This window comes from Amphibalanus amphitrite, unplaced genomic scaffold (genome assembly GCF_019059575.1).
Source record: "Amphibalanus amphitrite isolate SeventyFive unplaced genomic scaffold, NRLGWU_Aamphi_draft 000547F_arrow, whole genome shotgun sequence".
Lineage (NCBI taxonomy): Eukaryota > Metazoa > Arthropoda > Thecostraca > Balanomorpha > Balanidae > Amphibalanus > Amphibalanus amphitrite.
The window spans coordinates 203,159-224,791 of NW_024882041.1; the positions used below are offsets into that span (position 1 = coordinate 203,159).

Below are 21,633 nucleotides of genomic sequence, written 5' to 3' on the forward strand. Positions count from 1 at the left end.
TATCCTTTTCCAAGTAACAAACAAATACATGCATGTAAATAATTACTAAGAAAAATGCAGAAACTGCTCAAATTACGTGGGCAGAGTTATATGTCATTATTTCCATAGAATTGTCGACCAGTGAACACGTCAATTTGCTCTAGTAATTAAAATGTAATGTATTTATAAATAAAACGTGGCGTATATAGATTTCCACATGTAACCGCGACAGCGCAATAGCTCCAACGCACCTGTAAAGAAGTCGTCTGCCCTAGCTTGTTTATTCACAGCCCGTTGCTGAGAGGCCAACACACCTGAGGGAGGCAACACACTGAGTCACCGTTGAGGTCCAACACTACACCCCTCCTCAGGTCAACACAGGGAGCTGCAGCACAGCCATTAAGTGATGTGGAGCTTGAGGCTCAACACTACACCCCTCCTCAGGTCCAACAACACAACACCAGCGGTGGCCGCGCACCTATATGGAGGGGGTTGAAGCGTGGCGAACCAGTGATTACTCGCAGCGCGAAATGTGGGCCGAACGAACATGCATGAGGAAGGCATGAGTACCACGTCTTCGAAAGCTATCCACAACAAAAGCAAAACAGAAAAGACGCTCCCTGAGATAACGCCGAACAGGATAACACCACCCGACAGCTTGGCCGCGCCAGTACGGCCGTGGCCGCCAATGCCGCGGCGAACAAAATCTGCGCTTCTTAAGTTATATGTGTGGGAAGGGAGGGGGGGGGGGGGGGCGGTGCCGCACGCTCAAGAGAGATCGTATTCCGCGAAGTGTGAGGGCAGCCGGCGAGCTCGGGCCGAGCGCCGGCTGGGCGGGGCGGCGGCGGTCGGCGGCGGCGGGGGCAGTTCCGCAGGCCTGGAGGTCTCGGCCGTAGCGTGTGGAGGGCCTGCCGCGCCGTTGACCGTGGCTGGGGGGGTAGGCCAGTCTGATCCCAGACGCGGTTCGTCGCTGTTGCCATGCAGCGTCAGTGGAAAGCGCTGCCGTTTGTAGTTGGGGCGCTGGGGACGGACGATCCGTTTAAACTTCTGCGAGTCCCTGGTGAGGGTAGATCCACCGCGGGTGGCGGTGATCTGCGTTCCCTTCATCTGGACGACCTTGTAGGGCTCTGGGTCGTAGCGTGAGGCCGTCTTGGTAGACCGGCGCTGCAGAAGAACCGTATCGCCTGTTTGAATGTTGTGAGGTCGCACGTTCTTGGGGGTGTCCTTGTAGGCCTTCTGTACATCCTTCGCCCGTGCGTCGTGTTTCTGCACGTCATGATACGGTGTTCCAGGTGTTGGCCTCTCAGCGGTCAGCAGCCGGGTGCGAAACGGCCGGTTGAAGAGCAGTTCCGCGGGGGGTTTCCCAGTGCTGGGGTGCGGTGTTGCGCGGTACTGTCGTAGGAGTTTGTACAACTCCTGTTTGGGATTTTTCCCTTCGATGCGGGACGTATGCCATGTTTTCTTTATGGTTTTCATAAAGGCCTCTGCAAGGCCATTTGCCTCTGGGTCTTCGGGGCTGACCCTGCGGTGCGTGAAGCCAGCCCAGCGCGCGTACATGGCGAAGTCGTGTCCGTTGAATGGGGGGCCACCGTCCGTTTTCACTGATTCCGGGATGCCGTGGGTTGCGAATATCTTGTCGAGGACGGGGATGGTCGCCAGCCCGCTAGTACTAGAAGTGATCTCTACTTCAGGATAGCGGCTGTACTCGTCGATGACGACCAGGAGGTGCTCTCCACTCGACAGAGGACCCCAGAAGTCTGCTGCCACCCTTTGCCATGGGCGTTCAGGCAAGGGGGTCGGTTTTAGCGGGTCTCTGGTTGGAGTGAACGTCGAGGCTTGACAAGCCAGACACTTGGAGATCTTCTCGTCGACGAGCGCGTCCAGATGAGGGAACCAGACTTGCGCTCGCAGCAGCCTTTTGCACCGGCCAACCCCCTGGTGGCCCTCGTGCGCGAGCTCAACCACCCGCTGTCGGAGGCTCCCAGCCCCAGGTTCAGGCTCAGATGCGGGGATGTAGAGCCTGTCTTCGCGTAGGAGAACTCCTCGATTGAAGCTAAACTCTCGGAAGATTTGGCGGAACGGGTCGAGGTCTGGGTCCCTAGTGATGTAGCCCTGCTGGATGCACTTGATCAGCTTTTGGCTCTGCGGGTCTCGCGCAGTCGCTTCTTGGACTTCCTTGATGTTGATGGCGTCCGGCGTGTCATCTGAGATGACCGCGTTGATGCAAATTTCATCATGACGGTACAGGATCATGTCGTCCAGCTGCGCTGCGTGGTACGAGGAGAGCGGCATCGGATGTCTCGAAGCGTAGTCGCATGGGTTCGCCTTCCCTGGAAGGTGTACCATCTGGTACTGGAACTCTTGGGTCTGCAGTTTGTGCCGCTCGACGCGAGCATTTCCTCGCCTTTTCCCATTGTAGACGGCGAGCAGGGGCTTGTGGTCCGTGACGGAGTCGAACCGTATTCCCAGCAGGTAGTGGCGATGGACGTTCATACCCCACGCCTGAGCCAGAGACTCTTTTTCGAATTGGCAGTATCTCTGTTCGCACGGCGTGAGTGAACGACTTGCGTGGTCGATCGGTATCCAGGTCCCATCGCTTGTGACCTGGAAAAGGCTGGCGGCGATGCCATCTGGTCCCGCGTCTGTGACGAGCTTGGTGGGCAGCTGGGGGTCGAACGGCCGCAAGGCCGTCTCACTTGTCATTGCTTTCAAGATGGCTTGGTACGCCTGTTCGCACTCCTTGCTCCAGATGAACCTGGCGTGCTTTCTTGTGAGTTCTCGCAAGGGTTTGGTCAGCTGAGCGTACGCTTGTTCAGAGTTGAACATGAAGCGCGCATTGTACTGGCAAGCTTGAAGGAAGCTGCGTACGTCGTCGGTGGTCTGTGGAGGTCCCGCTTCCCTGATCGCTTTGACCTTGCGGGGGTCGGCCGACATGCCGGACTTGGAGAAGACCCAGCCGAACCAGTTCACTTCTTCGGATCCGAAGGTGCACTTTTCCTTTCGCAGAGTTAGTCCTCTTTCTTTCAGTCTCTGGAGGCATGCGTCGAGGTTCGTGGCATGCTCCTCTGCGGTCTTGCCCCACACGAGGATGTTGTCGTGTATAGATGTACATCCCGTCAATCCGCGCAGGGTGGCACTGATGCGGTCGTGAAAGATGTCAGATGCTGGCGACGCTCCAAAGAACAGTACCTTGAAGCGGTGCAGGCCTTCGTGAGTGCGGAAGGCACCCATCTTTCTCGACTCCTCTGCCAGAGCCAGCTGGTGAAAACCGTGGCTCATGTCCAGTTCCGAGAAGACTCTCGCTCCTTCCAACATATGGCGCATCTCGGCGACGGTTGTCACATGTCGCGGCGTTCTCCGGATGGCTTTGTTGGGCTCCCTCATGTCGATGTTCATCCTGATTTTCCCAGCTTCTTTCTTCTCGGTGATGACGACATTGGAGATCCATGGACACTCTTCTTGTGGTCCGACGTCTTCGATTTTTCCTTCCGCTCGCAGCTCGGCTAGGTGAGCACTGAGACGCTCTTGGTAGGCCAGGGGAACAGGACGGTAGGGTGCGACGACTGGGGTCGCCTCCGGATCAATGTGGAAGGAGACTTCATCGTCCTTCAGGAGGCCTACTCCTTCGAATACCTTCTTGTGCTTATTGACGATTGCTGCGATCTTACGTCTGTCGTCGCCGGAAATATCCTGACTCGTGCATTTCTTGGCTTGCACTGTCACGCCAGCAGCTGCGAGGGTGTCGACGATTCCTGCCACGCCGACAACATGGCCGGGTGGCTCCCCCTCGCGAGCCGATCCGTCGGCGTCGATGTGGAGGATGCCAAGCGCCTTGGCGTCCGCGTCACCCAGAAGCGGCTCCGCTAAGTGTCCGCGGGCCGCCGCCGCCGCCGTCCGGGCCGCTCGGCGCGGCGCGGGCGCAGCGTCGGGCCGGCGATGTTCCGGGGAACGTCGGGTCCGACGGCGGTCCGTCGGTGTCGGCAGTCGTCGCGGCGCCGCGACCGAGGAGACCGGGACGAGCGGAGCGGTCGGGAGCACCGGGAGAGTCGCAGCAGGGAAGGAACAGGTGAGGAGGAAGGTGGGGGAGGGGAGAGCGAGCGAAGAAGGGGTCAGTATGATTATTACTTATTAGAAAAGGCGCGAGCCGTCGGTCTCGGGCTGAGAGGTAAACATAGTGACTGTTTAAATGAGATGCTGGGTGCATGCATCGGATAGCGCCGAGTGAGTTGTTGCTTTGATGTGTCTCTCGTTTGATGTGAAATGAAAGGACAGGTCGCTGGGTGACGCTTTGGTCGCTGCTTTGATACATTCTGGATGTACAACAATGCAGTGCAAATAGATAAAGATGAGCTGATGCGCAGCTTCCTTGCATATCACAGGAAAAAGTACTAACATCAGGTTATTTGTGCGCAATGATAAAGAGAAAAATAACTTGCATGCCTGGTCTTCGCAAGCTTTAATTAACCCGCGCGGGGCTGGGGGGGGGGTAAATTTTACCCCCCCTCGCGAATTTTTGCAATATCTCAAAAACGGCGGCGCGCAGCGCCGCCAAACTTTCAGTACCTTTTCTTACATCAATTTGGCACGTTCCCTGAAAATTTGAGCGAAATCCGTCGGAAAATTTTTGAGAAATTGACGTTTTAGTGACGTCATGTTCGCCATTTTCGCCTCAAAAACGGCAAAAGTTCAAACGCCGCTAACATCTTCATTTTTAAAGGAATCAAGACGTAACAAAAAAAGGATATACGTAATTTTACTTTGTCTATCAAATGGCTATCTCGGTTTTTTGAAAATTTTGGATTTTGGCCCTAATTTCTTCAAAAAACTGACTTTTTTGGGAAAATAGCTATAAAATCCAAAATTTTGAGTGTATCGAAAAAACCGGAATATATGTCAGAGAAGTGGTCTATGTGCACCTACATACCAAGTTTTAGAAGAATCGGTTCAAAAATGTGGGAGTTATTCAAAATTGTATGACGTCACGACACACAAAAAAATTGAAAAATGACTTTTTTTGGAAGTTCTAGACCTCGTACGGAAACAAAAATAGCACCATTCGATTCGCCGTGAAAAACTGCATCAGATAGACACCTTTTTAGGCCTTAACAACCAACTTCAAAATTTGACCTCACTTGACCTGACCTGACCTTGACCTTGACCTCTGAATGATATTGTATGCAACGAATATTGTCTTGGTAGCCTAAAAACACGTTTTGGGCGATCAGTCTCAGTCCATGACTCCATTCTTCGGCAACTACGGTGCAAGGCCGATACTGTAGGAACTTGCAATTTGTACCCTTGACCTGACCTTGACCTTGACCTCAAACTTAAAATTAAGTACATGTTTTTAGTTGTTCGTGATGAGATCTTTCGATTGGCGTTTGAATTTTCCAAATCGGACCATTAGTTCGGGAGATAACAGGGGGGGTAAAATTTACCCCCCCCCCCAGCCCCGCGCGTTCGGCTGGAGACCCCAGCCCCGCGCGGGTTAATATGCACGAGCCATTGTGAGTTGTAAAATAGCTAGTTCGCTCAAAGCGTTTCACCATTTATGCGCACAGAAAATGTTCTGTGACGGCAGTACAAATGGTCTGAGTTGTCTTTTTGTGTGTAGTTGCAGCTTGCAGCGAAGCCCTCAGCAACAGCTTCCAATACTGTTGTGAAAGGCATTGCAGAGGCGTCGTTTGGTCAACTCGTGTTTTGTGCGAGGCCGATGCCTTTACGATAGGGCCTACAAAGAAAACTGCGGCTAAATTTATCGAAGCTCTTTGGATCAATCGAGATGCTTGCTGGCAGATATAGTTGCTAAGGTGAATAAACCTGTAACATCGTTATTCGCCACAGCTCAGTCGACTATCCGAGACCGTAGCCCCGGGGCCATCGCTGACTTCTGCTGCCTTCAATCAGTAGAGACGTGCGCGGCGACTGAGTTAACAGATCAAAAACTTCCTTTTAGTGACCTATGCTTGTTCAGTCCGATGTTCGGAGTTTAATTGAGATTATGACGAGCCAGGTTTCTGTGAATGGGTATTGGGTGTTGGCCGGCGTTGACGGTGCGAAATAACGCGGCGAACGGTCGCTGGGTGGTGTAAATTGACCCGGGACGGTGGACGGGCACTAGGTGTGAATTAGTGCCAGTGGGTGGCACGGTTTTCCGATACTGTTCGATAGAGGGCTGCAGGTGCAGGTGCGCAGCAGTTACTGACTCTCTGTAGCGGTCCTGTCCCGTCTCGCCCCTCCCCGACCGGTGATCAATGGTCTCGCATGGTCTCGCCAAACACGCCACAGTTCACGGCGGGGCCGACCGTGTGAGCAGGTGGAGCCAGTCTGGTGGGTGTGTGTTCTATCACAAAGTGTTAACCCTCGCCGGCACAGGGGGGGGGGGGGTGATGCACCCCCCTAAGGCTTTTCTCGAATAACTCACGTAAAAAGTGACCGATCGCGACGAAACTTTCAGTACCCTCGCACTGATCAATTTTACAGCTACCCTGAAAATTTCATGACCCTGACCTAAATGACCTTTGACCTGTGACCTACTTTCCGAGACCATGTTTGGCCGGAGTCGCGATTCGGCGTATGTCGGCTCGCATCAGCCGCGCGTTTGCAAGCTTTTCGTGGTTTCAAACGTTCAAACATGTGATTTGATGTTGCTCCCATGCATTAGGGTGGATGTCAAGGTCACTTGAAGGTCAGGTCAGGTCATTGACCTTTGGTGACCTCGGTTCACTTTTTCGAGTTTTACATATTGCTAGGCTAATTTTTGGAGCTGAATTCGAATTTAGCAACTATTTGAACATTTACGAAGTAGTTTTGGTGCCATCGTAACATGTTACGAAGCTGTCTGTCAGAGGCGGTGTACTACGAATACCCGTCACGACCCCTACTGTTTGACCTGACCTGATCTGACCCGACCTGTTCTAAATGCTTCAAGACATCATCTGTGAGCAAAACTTGCACGATATTCGTGATCAGCACCCCGAAAAACCCCATAGCAGCCACACTTTACGCCTTTCTAACAGGTCCCGATTTTCCCATTTTTGGGTCATTGACCTGACCTGGAAGGTCAACCAATGACCTAGGGCCCTAAAATTTGGTATCATCGGCTTTGTCTCGTGACGGGCAGCACGCTCATTTTTTCCGCGAAGCTCTAGCTCGATCAGGGGACAAACGCGAGAGGGGGTATTACCAACATCATACTCAACATCCCGTGAGTCTTCGAAATCTATCACTCCCTAAGATATCAATGTGCAATAGTGTGCTTTCATATGTCGACGAATATAAGTATCTTGGATTCCACATTTCGAGCACACGAACCAAAGTGGACAATGTCGAGATTTGTCATCAGTACCGATCACTGTGTTGTCGTGCCAATTCATTGAGTCGTAAATTCGCTTTATGTACATATTCGGTTAAAAAGTATTTGTACAATGCATATTGTTCTAACATCAGCTACATGCATTTATAACACTCGTTTCATGCATCGGTTCTTCGGAAATTTAAAGTGTGTTTCAATAACGCTGCTAGAATGTTTTTAGGCTACCCTAAATACGAGTATTGTAGTGCCTCTGGAATGTTTGCGCAAGAACACATAGATGGCTTTGATGCGGCCTACCGCAGAGCTGTGTGGAATTTCATGTCGCGTTTGAAAAAGTCAGAAAACCGAATAATGTCTACACTGTATTACAGTGATATCGCCCACACATCTCCAATGCGTAAAGTGTGGACTGCAGCATTGTGTGGTTGTTGATCGCTGCTGATGTTGGTCATGTACCCATGTCATCTTCATACCGTCATCATCATATGATTGTCACGTCATCATCATTGTGTGTTACTTCTTATGGACCCAGAGTCTGCCAATAAAGGGATCTCTCTCTCTCTCTCTCTCTCTCTCTCTCTCTCTCTCTCTCTCTCTCTCTCTCTCTCTCTCTCTCTCTCTCTCTCTCTCTCTCTCTCTCTCTCTCTCTCTCTCTCTCTCTCTCTCTCTCTCTCTCTCTCTCTCTCTCAAAATGAAAACCACAGTGGACCACTATAACCATCAATGCGTAAAATCATGATCATCCAATTGCTTTACTATCCACAATACAAACTCCACCTCGCTGACGCAGAATTTCCTCTGCCAGCCATACTGAAACGCATTTAATGGACAGGTATCATCGAGATTAAAAGCAGTTCCCATGTAAAGACTTCCCAGGCTCTAATTTGGGCCACTGAAAGCTGTCACTGAGAAAGTCGCCCAGCATACCTGCGCCTCTATGGTAGCGAGCCACGAGACTTATGCGACGAGTTGGAATAGTCGAATATGTGGACTTTCGAGCAAAAGGTTTTGTTCGTTCGATATTTGGCTGATAAATTATGACATACTTATGCTTTGTTAAACTATAATGCGGTCAAAAATGACTAAAACATCAAAGAAATATGCCTGGATAGGATAATGTCTGCATGGTAAGGCGGCACAGACCGGCGCTGTCACAGGGCCTGAACAGGTGACAGGATGGCGTGTGATTTTGTGTCACATCCTTGACATCCTGACCCCTAGTCATAGTACACGGCAGGTTGTGGACACTCAACAGTCGCACACCCAACTTCAAAAACCGGCGTCACTCGTCATGTTCTATGCCATCGGACAGCGCGGTCAAATTGAGAGGCCAGTGACCGCCCTCGGCTCTTGTCTAGTTTCCCCTGTCACCTATTCACATTTCACCCGTCTTAAGCTATTCACCCGTCATGATGCGCACACGCAACGACTAATGCAATGGCTTCGCTTCCTCGCAGTCCAGAAGTGGACGGTCGGTCACTTTTCGAGCCGGATCCATTCCAGCTCCTTTGAAACGCCCTTCTCTGAAGTGACCTGACAGTCTGCGGGCTACAATGCTTCATAGAAACGATTTGTGACGTGACACAAAAGCTGGACAAGCGACGGCGAGCGGAAGGTTTCAGTTTCAGTTCATGAAATGAACGCTGGTAAGCCTAGTCTCATGCATGTCTGCAGGTTTCAGGAGGGTTTGGTATTACAAGTATTGTGTTTTGTGTACCCTTACAGAGGGCAGATTCATTATTTGGTGAGGTCACGAAAATGACCTGACCTCATATGACCTTTAGGAAAAATCCGAGATATACAAGTTGTGAGACTCATAATGGATATTAGATCCTGCAAGTTTCATTTCCCTGTGACATCTCCTCTGGCAGTGAGGGCGTTGCGAAGTTGCGACATCTGGAGACCGTGCAGAGGTTCACTTATGACGTCATAGGTCAGTGACCTGACCTGACCCAAAAATGCGGTTGGTGTCAAAAGATGCGGCTTGGATCAAAGGTCAGGTATGCCAAGTTTCAGCTCTCTATCGCCAGCGTGTTTGGAGCTATCGCGAAAAAACCCTATGGGGGGGGGGGGCGGCACCCGCCCCCCCCCCCCTCGGCCGGCGAGGGATAATCATAATCATGCTAAAAAACGTTTCACACCATTCAATCTGTTTCAAGCAGTTCTGTTCCAGTTAACTCATTCTTTCATTTCTAATACAGGACTGTTATAACAAGGCTGTTGCGAAGCCATATGCCAAAGAGCAGACCTAAATAAAACCTCGTTATTTTCTACTTATGGGCTACCCTCCAGCATGTCAGCTTATCAATAAAACGTGACCAGCATCTCCCCATTAGTCAGGCGAATCAAGTAAAAACAGCAAATACGCCCTATAAATGCAAGATACAAACCATTACGACGTGCAAACCTATTTCTGATTGGAATCGGCAGCTCACATTGGAAACCGCTATGACCTTTGGCTCGTGCGAGCCGCGGGCCGCGTTCGGCGGTGCCTCGGGCCCCGGGGAGCCGTGTGGAGCACCATCTGTGTGAGAGGCCCACCCAGCCGGCCGGGGCAGGGGTGGCAGACCCGAGCAGGGCCAGGGGTGGCCAACCCGACCAAATTCAATTGCCGGCGAGTGGCGGTCTGTGTCGCCGCTCTGCTCAGCGAGGCCGAACAGCTGCTCCGTGTCAACACCGGTTCATTCCAACTAATTCTGGCGGCATAATTTCATAATGAGGCTAATCAGTTGGTGGCACCGGGTCGGCGACACGCCACCGAGTCGCTGCCGACAGCCGACAACTGCTCCGGCGGGGCGGAGGCTCTGCAAATACACCGCCACGAGCGACGCGCCGGGCATAAACCACGCTGATAAGGGCCACAAAGCTGTCTGCACAAGAGGGAGAATAGATATGAATGCTTGTTTTCAATTGTATTTCATTTTCAAGCATGATGAACAGCGCTGAGTGATTTTATTTTTGCTGCATAAAGCTTAGAGACACGCTTCATCGAAGCTGGTTTCCATTCGTCGTTCGACTGTTGACAGGCAACGGATTCCCCGCTCCTCAATTCCACTCCTTCGATCAAAACTGAAATCACCAGGGCCGAGCGTGTGTGGGCCTCGGAAGTCAGCTCCACGCCTGCTCTGCGGCACAGCAGGCCGCCGGCGTGGCTCAAGGTCACTCACTGCCCCAGGCGTTGACCGGACGGAGAGCCCTGATTGGCTGGCTCAGCAGCGACAGAGCTGCAGCGCGGACCCCCTACAGGCCAGGCCGTGGCGAACGAAAACTTGTCTGCTACTGATTGGTAGCTGATACTATAATGTCATTGCAATGCGCCATTAATTGAAATATTGTTTAACAGAAACAAACCGAAACTCCAGATAAAACGGTCCTAAATGTGGATGGTTAGTCATGGCTTTGATATACGCTAAGTGTGGTTCTTGAGTGACATCACAGGGTCACCAATCACCATCTGACTTCCCGCCGCCCCAGATTTGCAGAAGAAGTCGAAGATAAAACTCAACATATTTCAGGTGAGTTACAGCTGATCTATCCTAACTATTTCAGCAAAATGACCGCTAGTTCCCAGCCTCGAGCTGTCTTACACTGTCTTCAAACAGACTAAGAAAAACACCATGTCGCCATCATCACTATACAGCCAGGTGGGCAGGATAAACTGTAGCAGGTCCACGTGTCAAACCGATCACAATGAAACTGTACTAGAGCCTAGAGCCCACCATATGCTGACCCTGATTCACGCAGGGTATATAGAGATTCACGCCTGTTCCTTGCTGGGCACCGCCGTACCCAGATCATTAGACCAGGCTGGACTGCCTGAATAAGGCAGAAGTTATTTGAACAGAAAGCCGTCTGAGGAGTATAATCGCTGCGTCACAACATTTCAACGATATAACTTTCTTTTGGTGTGTCTCACCCTGTTATGTTAATCTTTGAGTTGCTGGCCTTGAACCACGACTAGAATCATGTGCAAATACGACGCGACCCATGTCCTTTTGGCACGATAAAATCACACGGAGTGCTTCTTTTTTATTCTTACGTCTAACAATTCCAAAAGTTAGATTCCGTTTGCATCATTGTGTAAATAATCAAGAAATGTCCTGGCATGTATTACGCATAATACAACCGGTGAGAGCTCAGTGCACCGCACAACAAATGCGCAGTATGTGGCATGTGAGCTAAATAAGTGATGAGAATCATTTGGGCCGTCTTGGAAGGACATTAATCTGATCCTACTTGGAGTCCAACGCGTCATCCAACGGCCAACTTCATGAGAAGTTCATCGATCCCCGCTGTAATTCAGCCCGACTTTAGACTATTCCGGTAAATGAGCATTAAACTGCGCACACCGGCGATAATTTATAACACGGAACCATGGATGAACGGAACTCTGCATTTTCATGTCAACACTTGTCAGGTCATTCAACGACTGAAAGGAAGCATAAGAAGAGATAGAAACTGAGCATGGTCTGCCTTCTGCTCTTATAACCTTGGTTTGCAAACTCATTCGTCTAATTTTAGAGTTGCAGTACACTGCCGACAAGACAAGTTATACAAGTTATGTTATAAGTCAATGGGGAAAAATGAAAACTGCTATTCTGGCGCCGGGAACGATCTCCAACTATCTCAAGCACACAGAATCGTGATGTTATGCACTCCTTGCAAGGTTAGATGCGTCACTTTTGCAATGTTGACCTTGCGTGACGTCATTTATGACGTCATCAAGGTCATATTAGTTTTTCGTCAATAACTCCTGATCAAATTGAGCTAGCGAGTCGGGAAAGCCACCAATGGACTCAGGAAGACCTGCCGAATCGAATGATATGCGACATGACCTCTTTCGACCAACTTCGTGACCTGGGGGTGCTGACCTGACCTTGACCTGAGGTCAACACCCCAAGTTGACCTGACCCGGACAAAAAGTATATCATTCGACGCGCCTGAGCGAGGCAAACACGATGCTGCCAAAATCGCGGCTCTGCGGCCGTTTTTTGCGAAGTTATTCACCAAAAACTGAACCGTACCTTGGGGCACTTGACCTGACCTCAGAGGTTACCGGTTGACCTAGGACCTTAAAATCGGGTACCAATCTCTGCGTCTCGTAACGGCGCACACGCTCGTTTTTTCCGCGACGCGCTAGCTCCACCAGGGGCGAAACGGCGAGGGGGGGTCGTACCCGCCCCCCCCCCCCCCTCGGCCGGCGCGTATGTAGAAAACCAATAGGTCCGGCGAGGGTTATAATGGAAATCATATTATGATGCTAGAAAATGACCTTATGATATTTTTTGGACTTATTTTAATGTCATTTCATTGTATCATGAGAATAAGGTCATTTCCTAACATCATAATATTCATAACCAGTAAAACGCCTTTTGGGGCGACCAACGGAGCGAGCGAGAGGATGGGCCTTGCACGTGCGAAATTGCGAGGGGGTACCTCCAACTAACTTGTGCACTGCACCCTACTAACCGGTCTTCAGCGATGTGCCAAATTTCAGCGCAATCGGCCTAGCCGTTCTTGAGATCTGGAAGCGGCACACTGCACGTGCGCACGTGCAAGCGGGGTCCAAACTGACTTTTGCACGGCACCCTACTAACTGGTCCCCAACCGTGTACCAAATTTGAGCGTAATCGGCCCAGCCGTTCTCGAGATCTGGGAGCGCCCCCTGCACGTGCGCACGTGCTGTAGCACCCCAACCTTAACACATGCAGATGAATTATCTGATGGAGACCTAACTGTGTACCGACTTTCAATTCAATCGGCCCAACCGTTGTGCCGTTATTGAGGTTGCAATTTTGGGGGTTCTTAAAAAATGTCCAACTTTACCACGCGCCACGTGCGGTGGTTGGCAAGAACGCATGGTGGCCGTCACACCACAGAACTTTTACGTCCAAGTGACATTCAGTAAAGAAGACCGCTTGTCAATCGGATGTCCCGTTCCTAAGATATTAGCTTTTGAAGAGCTAGTTGCCTCGTCATTCGCTCAGATCGTTTCATTTTAAAAAGCGATGAAATAGGATTTGGAGTATTTTCTGGGAATAGAAGACTTTTTCGAATAATTTTCAGCACAGCCATATTATGCTCGGCCCCAACATCACCATGCCAAGCTAATCTCTGTGATTCACGGCCAGCAATACGCCGCGCAAATTTTATGATTTTCCCTATTCTTTTCCGTTGCGTTGCATTGCAACTTCCCCAGACAGATATGCAAAAACGAACGTGGGGGAGGACTAAAGCATTGATAAGAAGCACAATCGTTCTTAGTGGCATAATGTGGCGAAGATGACCAAGACGAATCAACATGCCTATCGATTTCCCCACAAGCAACGGTGCTAACATGTCGATCCCATGATAGAGACTGGTCGAGCGTAACGCCTAAACTTACGATGGATGAACTGATCGCAATGCTGGTATCAAATATATTGATGCTCTTAATACTCATGCGTCTTAAGCTTGCTTTGGAGCCAAAGCTTTTTTCAAGAACACAAACTAATTAAAAATAAAAACATTATGGACTTGCGTTTGGCTGGCGCTCATTGTCTTTGAAAATGGTTTTCGGTAACGGGGAACCGGGCTGGGTATCGGGGGCGTCATCTGCAATCTGGCCGACCGCCAGGTGTGCGATCTGCAGCCTGGTGTAACAGTGAGACATCGATCACTCAGATACAGCTCCGATAGCACCCGATCCATACCGGACCTGTCGAGCTGGTCAGGCGAGACGCGCGGTAGGTGGAACAGAAACGGCGACCGAGGGGATGATAGATGGAGGCTGCTCTGGAAAATTAACTTAAGTGCCGTAATTCTATTAGGGTGCTGATATCAATCAACGGTTGTACAAAAGCCAATATTAGCGAAATTTATAAGAACAGCCGTTTCAATTATTTGCCATTCTATGAAGGAAGTTTCAAGATATTGCAAATAAGCCTGCAGTGCCATTTCGTGCCACACCTACGCTCACTGTTCGTTAGGTCATATCGCGCCGCGGACTTCCACATGGTCAATTTAGTCGATAAGAGCCAATGCCATTCAAGGAAATATTTCAGCGTTAATCGTTGCATTAATGCTGCCAATTGAACTCCAAAATTAGCGCCATGTGTCATTAGATTAGCAATGACGGAGCTCATTGCTGGCTCCTTTAGATCTCGGCTCGCAGGGAAACGGAATATATTGCTTCGTCATTCGTGCATGTGAGAAATAAATAATTCTCATCTTTTGATTTGAAAATATGTAGGTACTGATTCGCTCTGAAAGCAGGTACCTAATAGCAAAACTTTCACATCTTTCCGACTGATATACACAGCTGTCAAATGACTAACTGGAATGATTTTTCTGACAAAATCCTTATTCTACTCTTCTCCTCTCATTAATCCTTCCTCATTCTCCTTATTCTCCTCTCCTTAGTCCTTCTCCTCGTGTAGGGGAAATTCAAGAATCATATCAGCAACACTCAACATGCTCACATGGCCGACGCGCCCTCCAGCCTCACTCCTCGCCACATATCATGGCGACCTCAGCCACACTGTCGGGTGACATCGAAGGCCGTGTTACACTGCCGAATTTTGGCCACGACCCTGTCGCCGAATCACGTCGTGTAGGAAATCGGCGAACAGTTCACCGACAGAGGCGAACAGTTCGCCGACAGAGCCCGATTTGCAGACAACGGGTGGGGGCCCCCCTAATCGTGCGCGGGTCGAAGCTGATCCATGATTCGGCGAACATCGCGAATGAATGGCGAATCTGTTGCGAATAGTCGCCGATACCTTGGCAACAAGTCGGCGCACGTAGCGACATGTCGGCGGTGACTCGGCGAGTGTTTGGCGATCATATTCGTTTATTATTAGTTCGGCGAACGGCCACGAAATTTTCATTTTTCATGAAATATTCGTGGCGGTCGTGACGAACCGTAAAAGTCGCGCGGTGGGCACCGATTGGTCTGCGAAATGCCAAGACCGTGGAAGAAAGATCCCGAATCGGTCCACGACATAGGATGACTTGCATATTCGTGCACATTCGTGTACCAAAATTCGGCAGTGTAACAAGGGCTTGAAGCCCAAATGACGCACGCGGAAGGACAGGACTGCCGCCGGCGAGCGGCCACCGCGTCCATTTGGGGCACGAATCTGACCATGATCCGTGGCCGTCCTCGGCGACAGAATGTCAATCGCCGCCGGGCCGGGCTGCTGATGGATCCGCGGCCCGCACGTGCAGCGGCTCATTGCAGCGGGCGCGGCCGGCGGCGGCGGCACCAATCTCCCGACACGACCACATCTCTCCGTGAGATGATGTGATGAGTGCGGAGTCTCTGTCCGACCTGCCAGTAGCTCATGGAGACGGCTCTGACGTGCTGATGGAGCCGCCGGGAGGCAGCCAGCGGGTGGCGTGGGGAGCCGACTGGGGCGAATAATGTGTATACTGCATACTGCATAGGATGAAACAAGTATGTTGTTGCTTCCCTCGTCCATTTGGAGGAAAGCCTTGACATGTGGCATCGAGCCGTGCCGAACGCCCATCTCGCCACCTCTATCCATAATTTGCTTACTTTTATTAATAATTCCCAATTTCAGTGTAGGAAGGGGCTGGTGACGACTTACAACCATCAGACAACGTCGTAGTGTGCTTAAAATGGTGTCGACAATGACACAACAAAGACAGTGGCGTCCGTTCTTTTTACGAAATGGGGAAAGTTGTTAAGTTGCAGAAGATATGAGTCGAAGTTGTGTTGACTTTTGTATCTGTTTATGAGATTGAGTATGAGAGATTGAGGCCTAGTAGCGACGGCGGCAGTACCGTCCACGGCTCCGAGTCTGGAGAGCCGGTATCGGAGTCGACTGAGTCTGGATCGTTATTGCCCCCGAGGAGTCGGGTCCCGATTTATTGAGCCGCGCCGCGGGTCTCCGGCCCGTCTCCCTTAGTCACGTGCGGCGGACGGTGTCGTAAAACGGTCCCATACCACCCGTGTGACGCTCCGTATTCCCTTTGTTGCAGATCCAGGCGGACTGTTAAGACCGGAGGAAGTCAGAACACCGACCACCGGACTCTGACCGAGGCGAGGCGCGTAACGCAACACCGTCGGTGATGGAGTCGGACGGGCGGCGAAAAACGGCGCCGCCTGCGCCGCGCCGGGCGGCCGACTGACGGAGCGGCCGCAGGCACGTCGGGCCCGTTTTTCGTGGCGATGTCGGCCGGGTCATTAGGGGCCGAGTCGGCGCCGACTGCGGATCGGCCCGCCGGCTAGCCGACGAGAGGTGACGTCATGGGTCGGCGGTGGAGGCCGCTGCTGGCGGCGCTGCTCGTGGCGGCGGTGGGGGCGGGAACTGAGCGGACTGACAATGTCACCGGCTGTGTCTGGACGGCCCGGCCGCCGGCCGTCACCTGCCACTGGCGGCACGTGGCGGGTGAGGACGCCGTGGTCCCCGAGGAGGGACACCGGCTGGCCGGCCAGGTGTCCTCGGTGACCGTCTCCTGCAGTCGGCGGCACTTCTTCCACAGCCAGCTCGGAGCGGGCGCGTTCGCCGGGCTGGAGGGCGTGCGGCACCTGAAGGTGCTCCACTGCAAGCTAGATGAGCTGGCCAGAGAGCCTCTGGCGCCGCTGTCCGACCTCCGAGAGCTCACCGTCAGAACGGGCAACTCCGACTGGGGATCTCGACAGCTGCGGGTGCCTCCGCGGGCCCTCGCCGGCCTGCGGCAGCTGCGCAAACTCGACCTCAGCTTCAACGGCATGCAGAAGCTGGAAGTCGACTCGCTGTGTGGCGCTCCGAATCTTCATCGCGTCATCCTGGCACACAACTCTCTGGAAGTGTGTCAAATCGGCCTGTCAGGCTGCCCGAGTAAAGTCCACCACCTCGATCTATCGCACAATCAGCTCGGCGACATCCCCTCGGGCTGCCTCTCCGGGCTGCGTCACCTGCGCTCCCTGCGACTCAGCCACAACCGTATCCGGGCTCTGGGAGCTGCGGCGTTTGAGGCGCTTCCACAGCTGCGGGCCGTCATGATCGAGTCGAACCAGGTGAGGCATGTCGCCGAGACCGCCTTCTCACAGAACACTGAGCTGCGCCGACTCGAGCTGCAGGACAACGAGATTGAGAGGCTCGGCGCGGCCACGCTGCGCAGCCTGCGGCACCTGACGCTGCTCAACATGTCGCATAACGCTCTCGGCACGGATAATGGCTCGGTGTCTCTGCGCGGCGCGCTGCGGCTCACCGTCCTCGACTTATCCCACAACTCCCTACCCGAGCTCCCGGAGCTGGATGGACTCTTCAGTCTGCAGGCCCTCAACCTCTCCAACAACCGGATCTCCTCCGTCAGCGGCGAACAGCTGGAGCAGCTGGTCAACCTCGGCACACTGGATCTGAGCGCCAACTGGGTGCAGCGTCTGCCGGCGCTGGCGCTCCGAGGACTGGCGCATCTCACACTCGCACAGAACCAGATCCGGACGGTGGCGCCGGCTGCACTGGTGGGCTGCGCGGCGCTGCGCAGTCTGGACCTGACTGACAACTTGCTGCAGACCATGCCGTCCACGGTGTATCAGCTGAGGTATCTGGAGGAGCTGAAAATAGCTGGTAACAGGCTGAGCAACATCATTCCACGGTTCGAGGCAAGGGGTAGGGGTGGGCTTACACGCCTTCTTACGTTAGACCTATCCAGAAACAACATTACCGCGATACAGAGCACAGATCTGCTGCCCATGTGGAATGTCCGCTGGCTCGATCTTGGAGACAACAATATTTCCAGCGTTGCCGTGGGCACGTTCCAGAAGCTTGGTGCGATATCGATGCTGCGGTTAGCAGGAAATCGCATCGAAGAGATCGGTCAGCTGTTCATGGCGATGAAAACGTTACATCATTTGGATCTATCTCGTAATCATATCACTTACTTTGACCTCGGAATGATTCCTCGAACTTTGCGTTACCTTGATTTAGGCTTCAATAATTTGCCAACGTTGAACAACACCTTCAACGTTGAAAATATTATCGAGTTAGAAGTTCTGAATCTGACAAACAACGCCATAAATGAGCTAGCAGCTGGTGTCGTGCCCGCCCGGTTAGAACGGCTAATACTCAGTCACAACAACATTTCAAAGATAGCCAGCGACGTTTTCAACAACCGGACCGGCCTGGATCTGATAGACCTCAGCTGGAACAAGCTCCGAGTTCTGAACGACTTTCCGTTCAAGAACCGGTCTCTAAAACTGGGTGGAAATCCCCTGATGTGCGACTGCACGATGGAATGGCTACTGACCGGTTCCACGAACATCATCGATCGCCATCAGATCACCTGTGAAGTAGCCGATAGCCGGTGGCGGGGTACCCGTCCGCTGGCCGCCATGTCCCGGTCCATGTTCTTGTGTCAGTACGAGACGCACTGCTTTGCGCTGTGCTTCTGCTGCGAGTTTGACGCGTGCGACTGCGAGATGGCGTGTCCCGAGGGCTGCTCCTGCTTCAATGACCACCTCTGGAGTGTCAACAGAGTCGACTGCTCCCACCAGAACCACTCTCAGATCCCGCAGCCGATGCCGATGGACGCCACAGATGTCTTTTTGGACGGTAATGCCATTGCCTCGCTCGGAAACCACGTTCTAATCGGACGCAAATTCATGCAGAGGCTGTACCTGAACAACTCAGACATCGACGCTGTCGACAACAAAACCTTCAACGGACTAACTGGACTGCAGGAGCTGCATCTACAGCACAACCGCATCCACACGCTGGTCGGGTACGAGTTTGAGGACCTCTCTAGTCTGCGTCTCCTCTACCTGCACCACAACCAAATCGCCTGGCTCAACTCCAGCGTATTCCAGCCTCTCCAGCAGCTTCAGGAGCTGACCCTGCACGACAATCAGCTGACTGAGCTCGATCACTGGCCGTTCCTGTCCAACCAGGCGCTGTCGCTGCTCACGCTCTCTGAGAACCCCTGGAGCTGCGGCTGCAGTCATCTGCGCCAGCTGGGAGACTGGCTACGCGCGGCTGCCGACCGGGTTCCCGACGCCACTGCGGTGACCTGCTATGACCCAATGGTGTCCGCGGTCGGCCCTCCGCTCCTGGAGGGGCCCCAGGAGGACTGCCGCCACCTGCCGACGGTGGTGCTCTCCCAGCGCAGAGACGTGTACGTGTCTCTTTCCCTGTTTGCCGTCCTCTCCGCCAGCGCGCTCCTCCTGTTGGCGGCATGTTTGTTCCTGTTCAGACGTCAGATTCGGTACCTCCTGTTCACCGAGCTGAACGTAAGGCTCGGCGAGGCCGATGACAGCGAGGGCAGCATGTTCGATGTGTTCGTCAGTCACGGCAGCAAGGACGCGCAGCTGGCCAGTCAGCTGGTGGCCGAACTGGAGACGGGCCACCCGCCGTACCGCTGCTGCGTGCTGCACCGGGATGTGCCACCGCAGCCGGCAGCCATTCGGCGCGCGGCCGCCGCCAGCCGCCGCGTGCTGCTCGTCGTCACACAGAACTTCCTCGACAACGAGTGGTGCCACTTCGCCTTCAAGTCGGCGCACACGGAGGCGGCGGTGAGCGGCCGGCGGAGGCTCGTGGTCGTGTGCGACGGCGGTCTGCCGGACGCTGACACCGACCAGGAGATGACGCTGCTGCTGCGCACCCACCCGGTGGTCAGGTGGGGCGAGAAGCGCTTCTGGCAGGCGCTGCGCTACCGCCTGCCGCGACCTCGCGGCGCCCCGCCTGCCGAGCCGTGGTGGCGCCGGTGGCGGCTGTCGCGGGCCGGCGCCGACTCCAGTCTGACACGATCCGTCAGCTCGTCAGTGCTCTGTGAGCCCGTGGAGGCCGCCGAGACGCTCGATCACCCCGAGAAGGGCTCCGCCGCCGAGAAGAGCACTCTCGTGCCCGCCAAAACGCCCGTCTCCAGCCAGGTACCGAGTCTGTACGTGGAAAAGTACGATAACTCGCGCGTCTACTACACAATAGACTTCCACGAGCGCTCGTCAGGGGACGAATCCGTCCCGCCGGCCGCGCGCCACGCCACGCTGCACACCTATCAGAACAGTGACGGGGGCGGCCCGCCGCGAGCTTTCGATGCCTCGCCGCGGCAGTGTCTGTCCGGCAGCGGTGGGCCGCTCGTGTGGCTGGACAGGCCGGACGATGGCCGCGTCCCAGAGGCAGTGTACGATGATGTGGCGGGCGAGGGGGCGCGACCCGAGCCGGACGCGCCCGGGTACGTGCCGGCCAGCTGGGTGTTTTACTCTGTCCGCCGACCGTCCGGCAGCCGCGCAGAGAGGCGCTCCGGCCAGACGTATCTCGTCTAGAGGGTGGCACTACCCACATACCTGGTGTTTCGTCCATGCGTCCAGTTACTGAGGAATGCGCTCGTGTATGTATTGATGCCAATATGGTCGGTCGCGTCCACGTGTTATTTGCTGTGTAAATGCTACGTGACGATCTCATGATGATCTCATCTGTCCTGAGTATTACAATTTATTTCTAGTTTGTGTAGATAATAAATACATTTTTATGATATGAAAACGTGCATTCATGGGGGTATCTATACCTATCTAGGCGGTGGCGATTGCATAGTCACATATGTTTATAGCGTCACGCAATATGAGGGACATTCGAGGCACACTTGCACCCAACAGCTAACAGCAAAGTAAATAGGCACTAATCTAGTGACAGTCAAACATCAGGTAAGTGGTTGACGCGCCTGCATTCCCACATTTCTCAGCAACTGCCCACTGCCCAGTTCATCTCCCAGAGCTGTGGAGCCCGATCTCCCGTCTCACAACTGAACTGGTATGCTGCACCGCAGGACACAGAACCCTGCGTCGGTATACTGTGCCGCATTACAAGCGCTCGCCCGGCAGACATCAGCTGCGTCGCATCGTAGCGACGACCAGCCACCAAACAGGCGCCATTATCTGTCAGGTATGCTGAATGGTCAAAAGGGCATACTATTCAAAGATTGGAACCAAATGCGAGATATTATTTAGCGCGGAGGTTGACGGCGTTTTGTAAATGACAATAGGGATGAAGTCAACGTAAAATAATCAATAATTTCGTCTCCAGTAGCGGCGGAACACCTCCAATTAAGGGGGGGGGGGGGGCACTGCCGACTTTTGGTCCCATTCTTTCCTTGCAACGCCCATAGGGCAAATGTTAAAATGCCAAAATCAAAGGGGGCACGGTGCCCCGGTGCCCCCCCCCCCCGTTCCGCCGCCTATGCTCGTCTCCTCTCATCTCTTTTTTCCCTTGTCTCTCCCTCTCCATCTCTTTCTTTCGCGATCTCTCTCTCTCTTTCCCTCATTTTTCTCTCTCTGTCTCTCACTCTCATCCCCTCTCTCTCTCTCTCTCTCACTCTCCTTATCGTGCGATGCTATCGTTGGCGTGTGAGGCACCCAC

General features: G+C 53.1%; 2 protein-coding genes across 2 annotated transcripts; one reads left to right on the forward strand and one right to left on the reverse strand.

Moving 5' to 3' along the window:
- Positions 1-263: 263 nt before the first annotated feature.
- Positions 264-3,375, reverse strand: LOC122393655 (uncharacterized protein K02A2.6-like). Its single transcript, XM_043389879.1, has 2 exons — positions 1,012-3,375; positions 264-293 (listed from the first exon to the last, which is right to left on the reverse strand). The coding sequence occupies exons 1-2, from the start codon at positions 3,373-3,375 to the stop codon at positions 264-266; spliced, it is 2,394 nt and encodes a 797-aa protein (XP_043245814.1).
- A 566-nt stretch (positions 3,376-3,941) lies between these two features.
- Positions 3,942-20,760, forward strand: LOC122393682 (toll-like receptor 7). Its single transcript, XM_043389919.1, has 2 exons — positions 3,942-4,045; positions 16,280-20,760. Exon 2 carries the CDS (start codon positions 16,548-16,550, stop codon positions 20,541-20,543), a length of 3,996 nt encoding a protein of 1,331 aa, XP_043245854.1. The 5' UTR covers positions 3,942-4,045; positions 16,280-16,547; the 3' UTR covers positions 20,544-20,760.
- Positions 20,761-21,633: the final 873 nt, after the last annotated feature.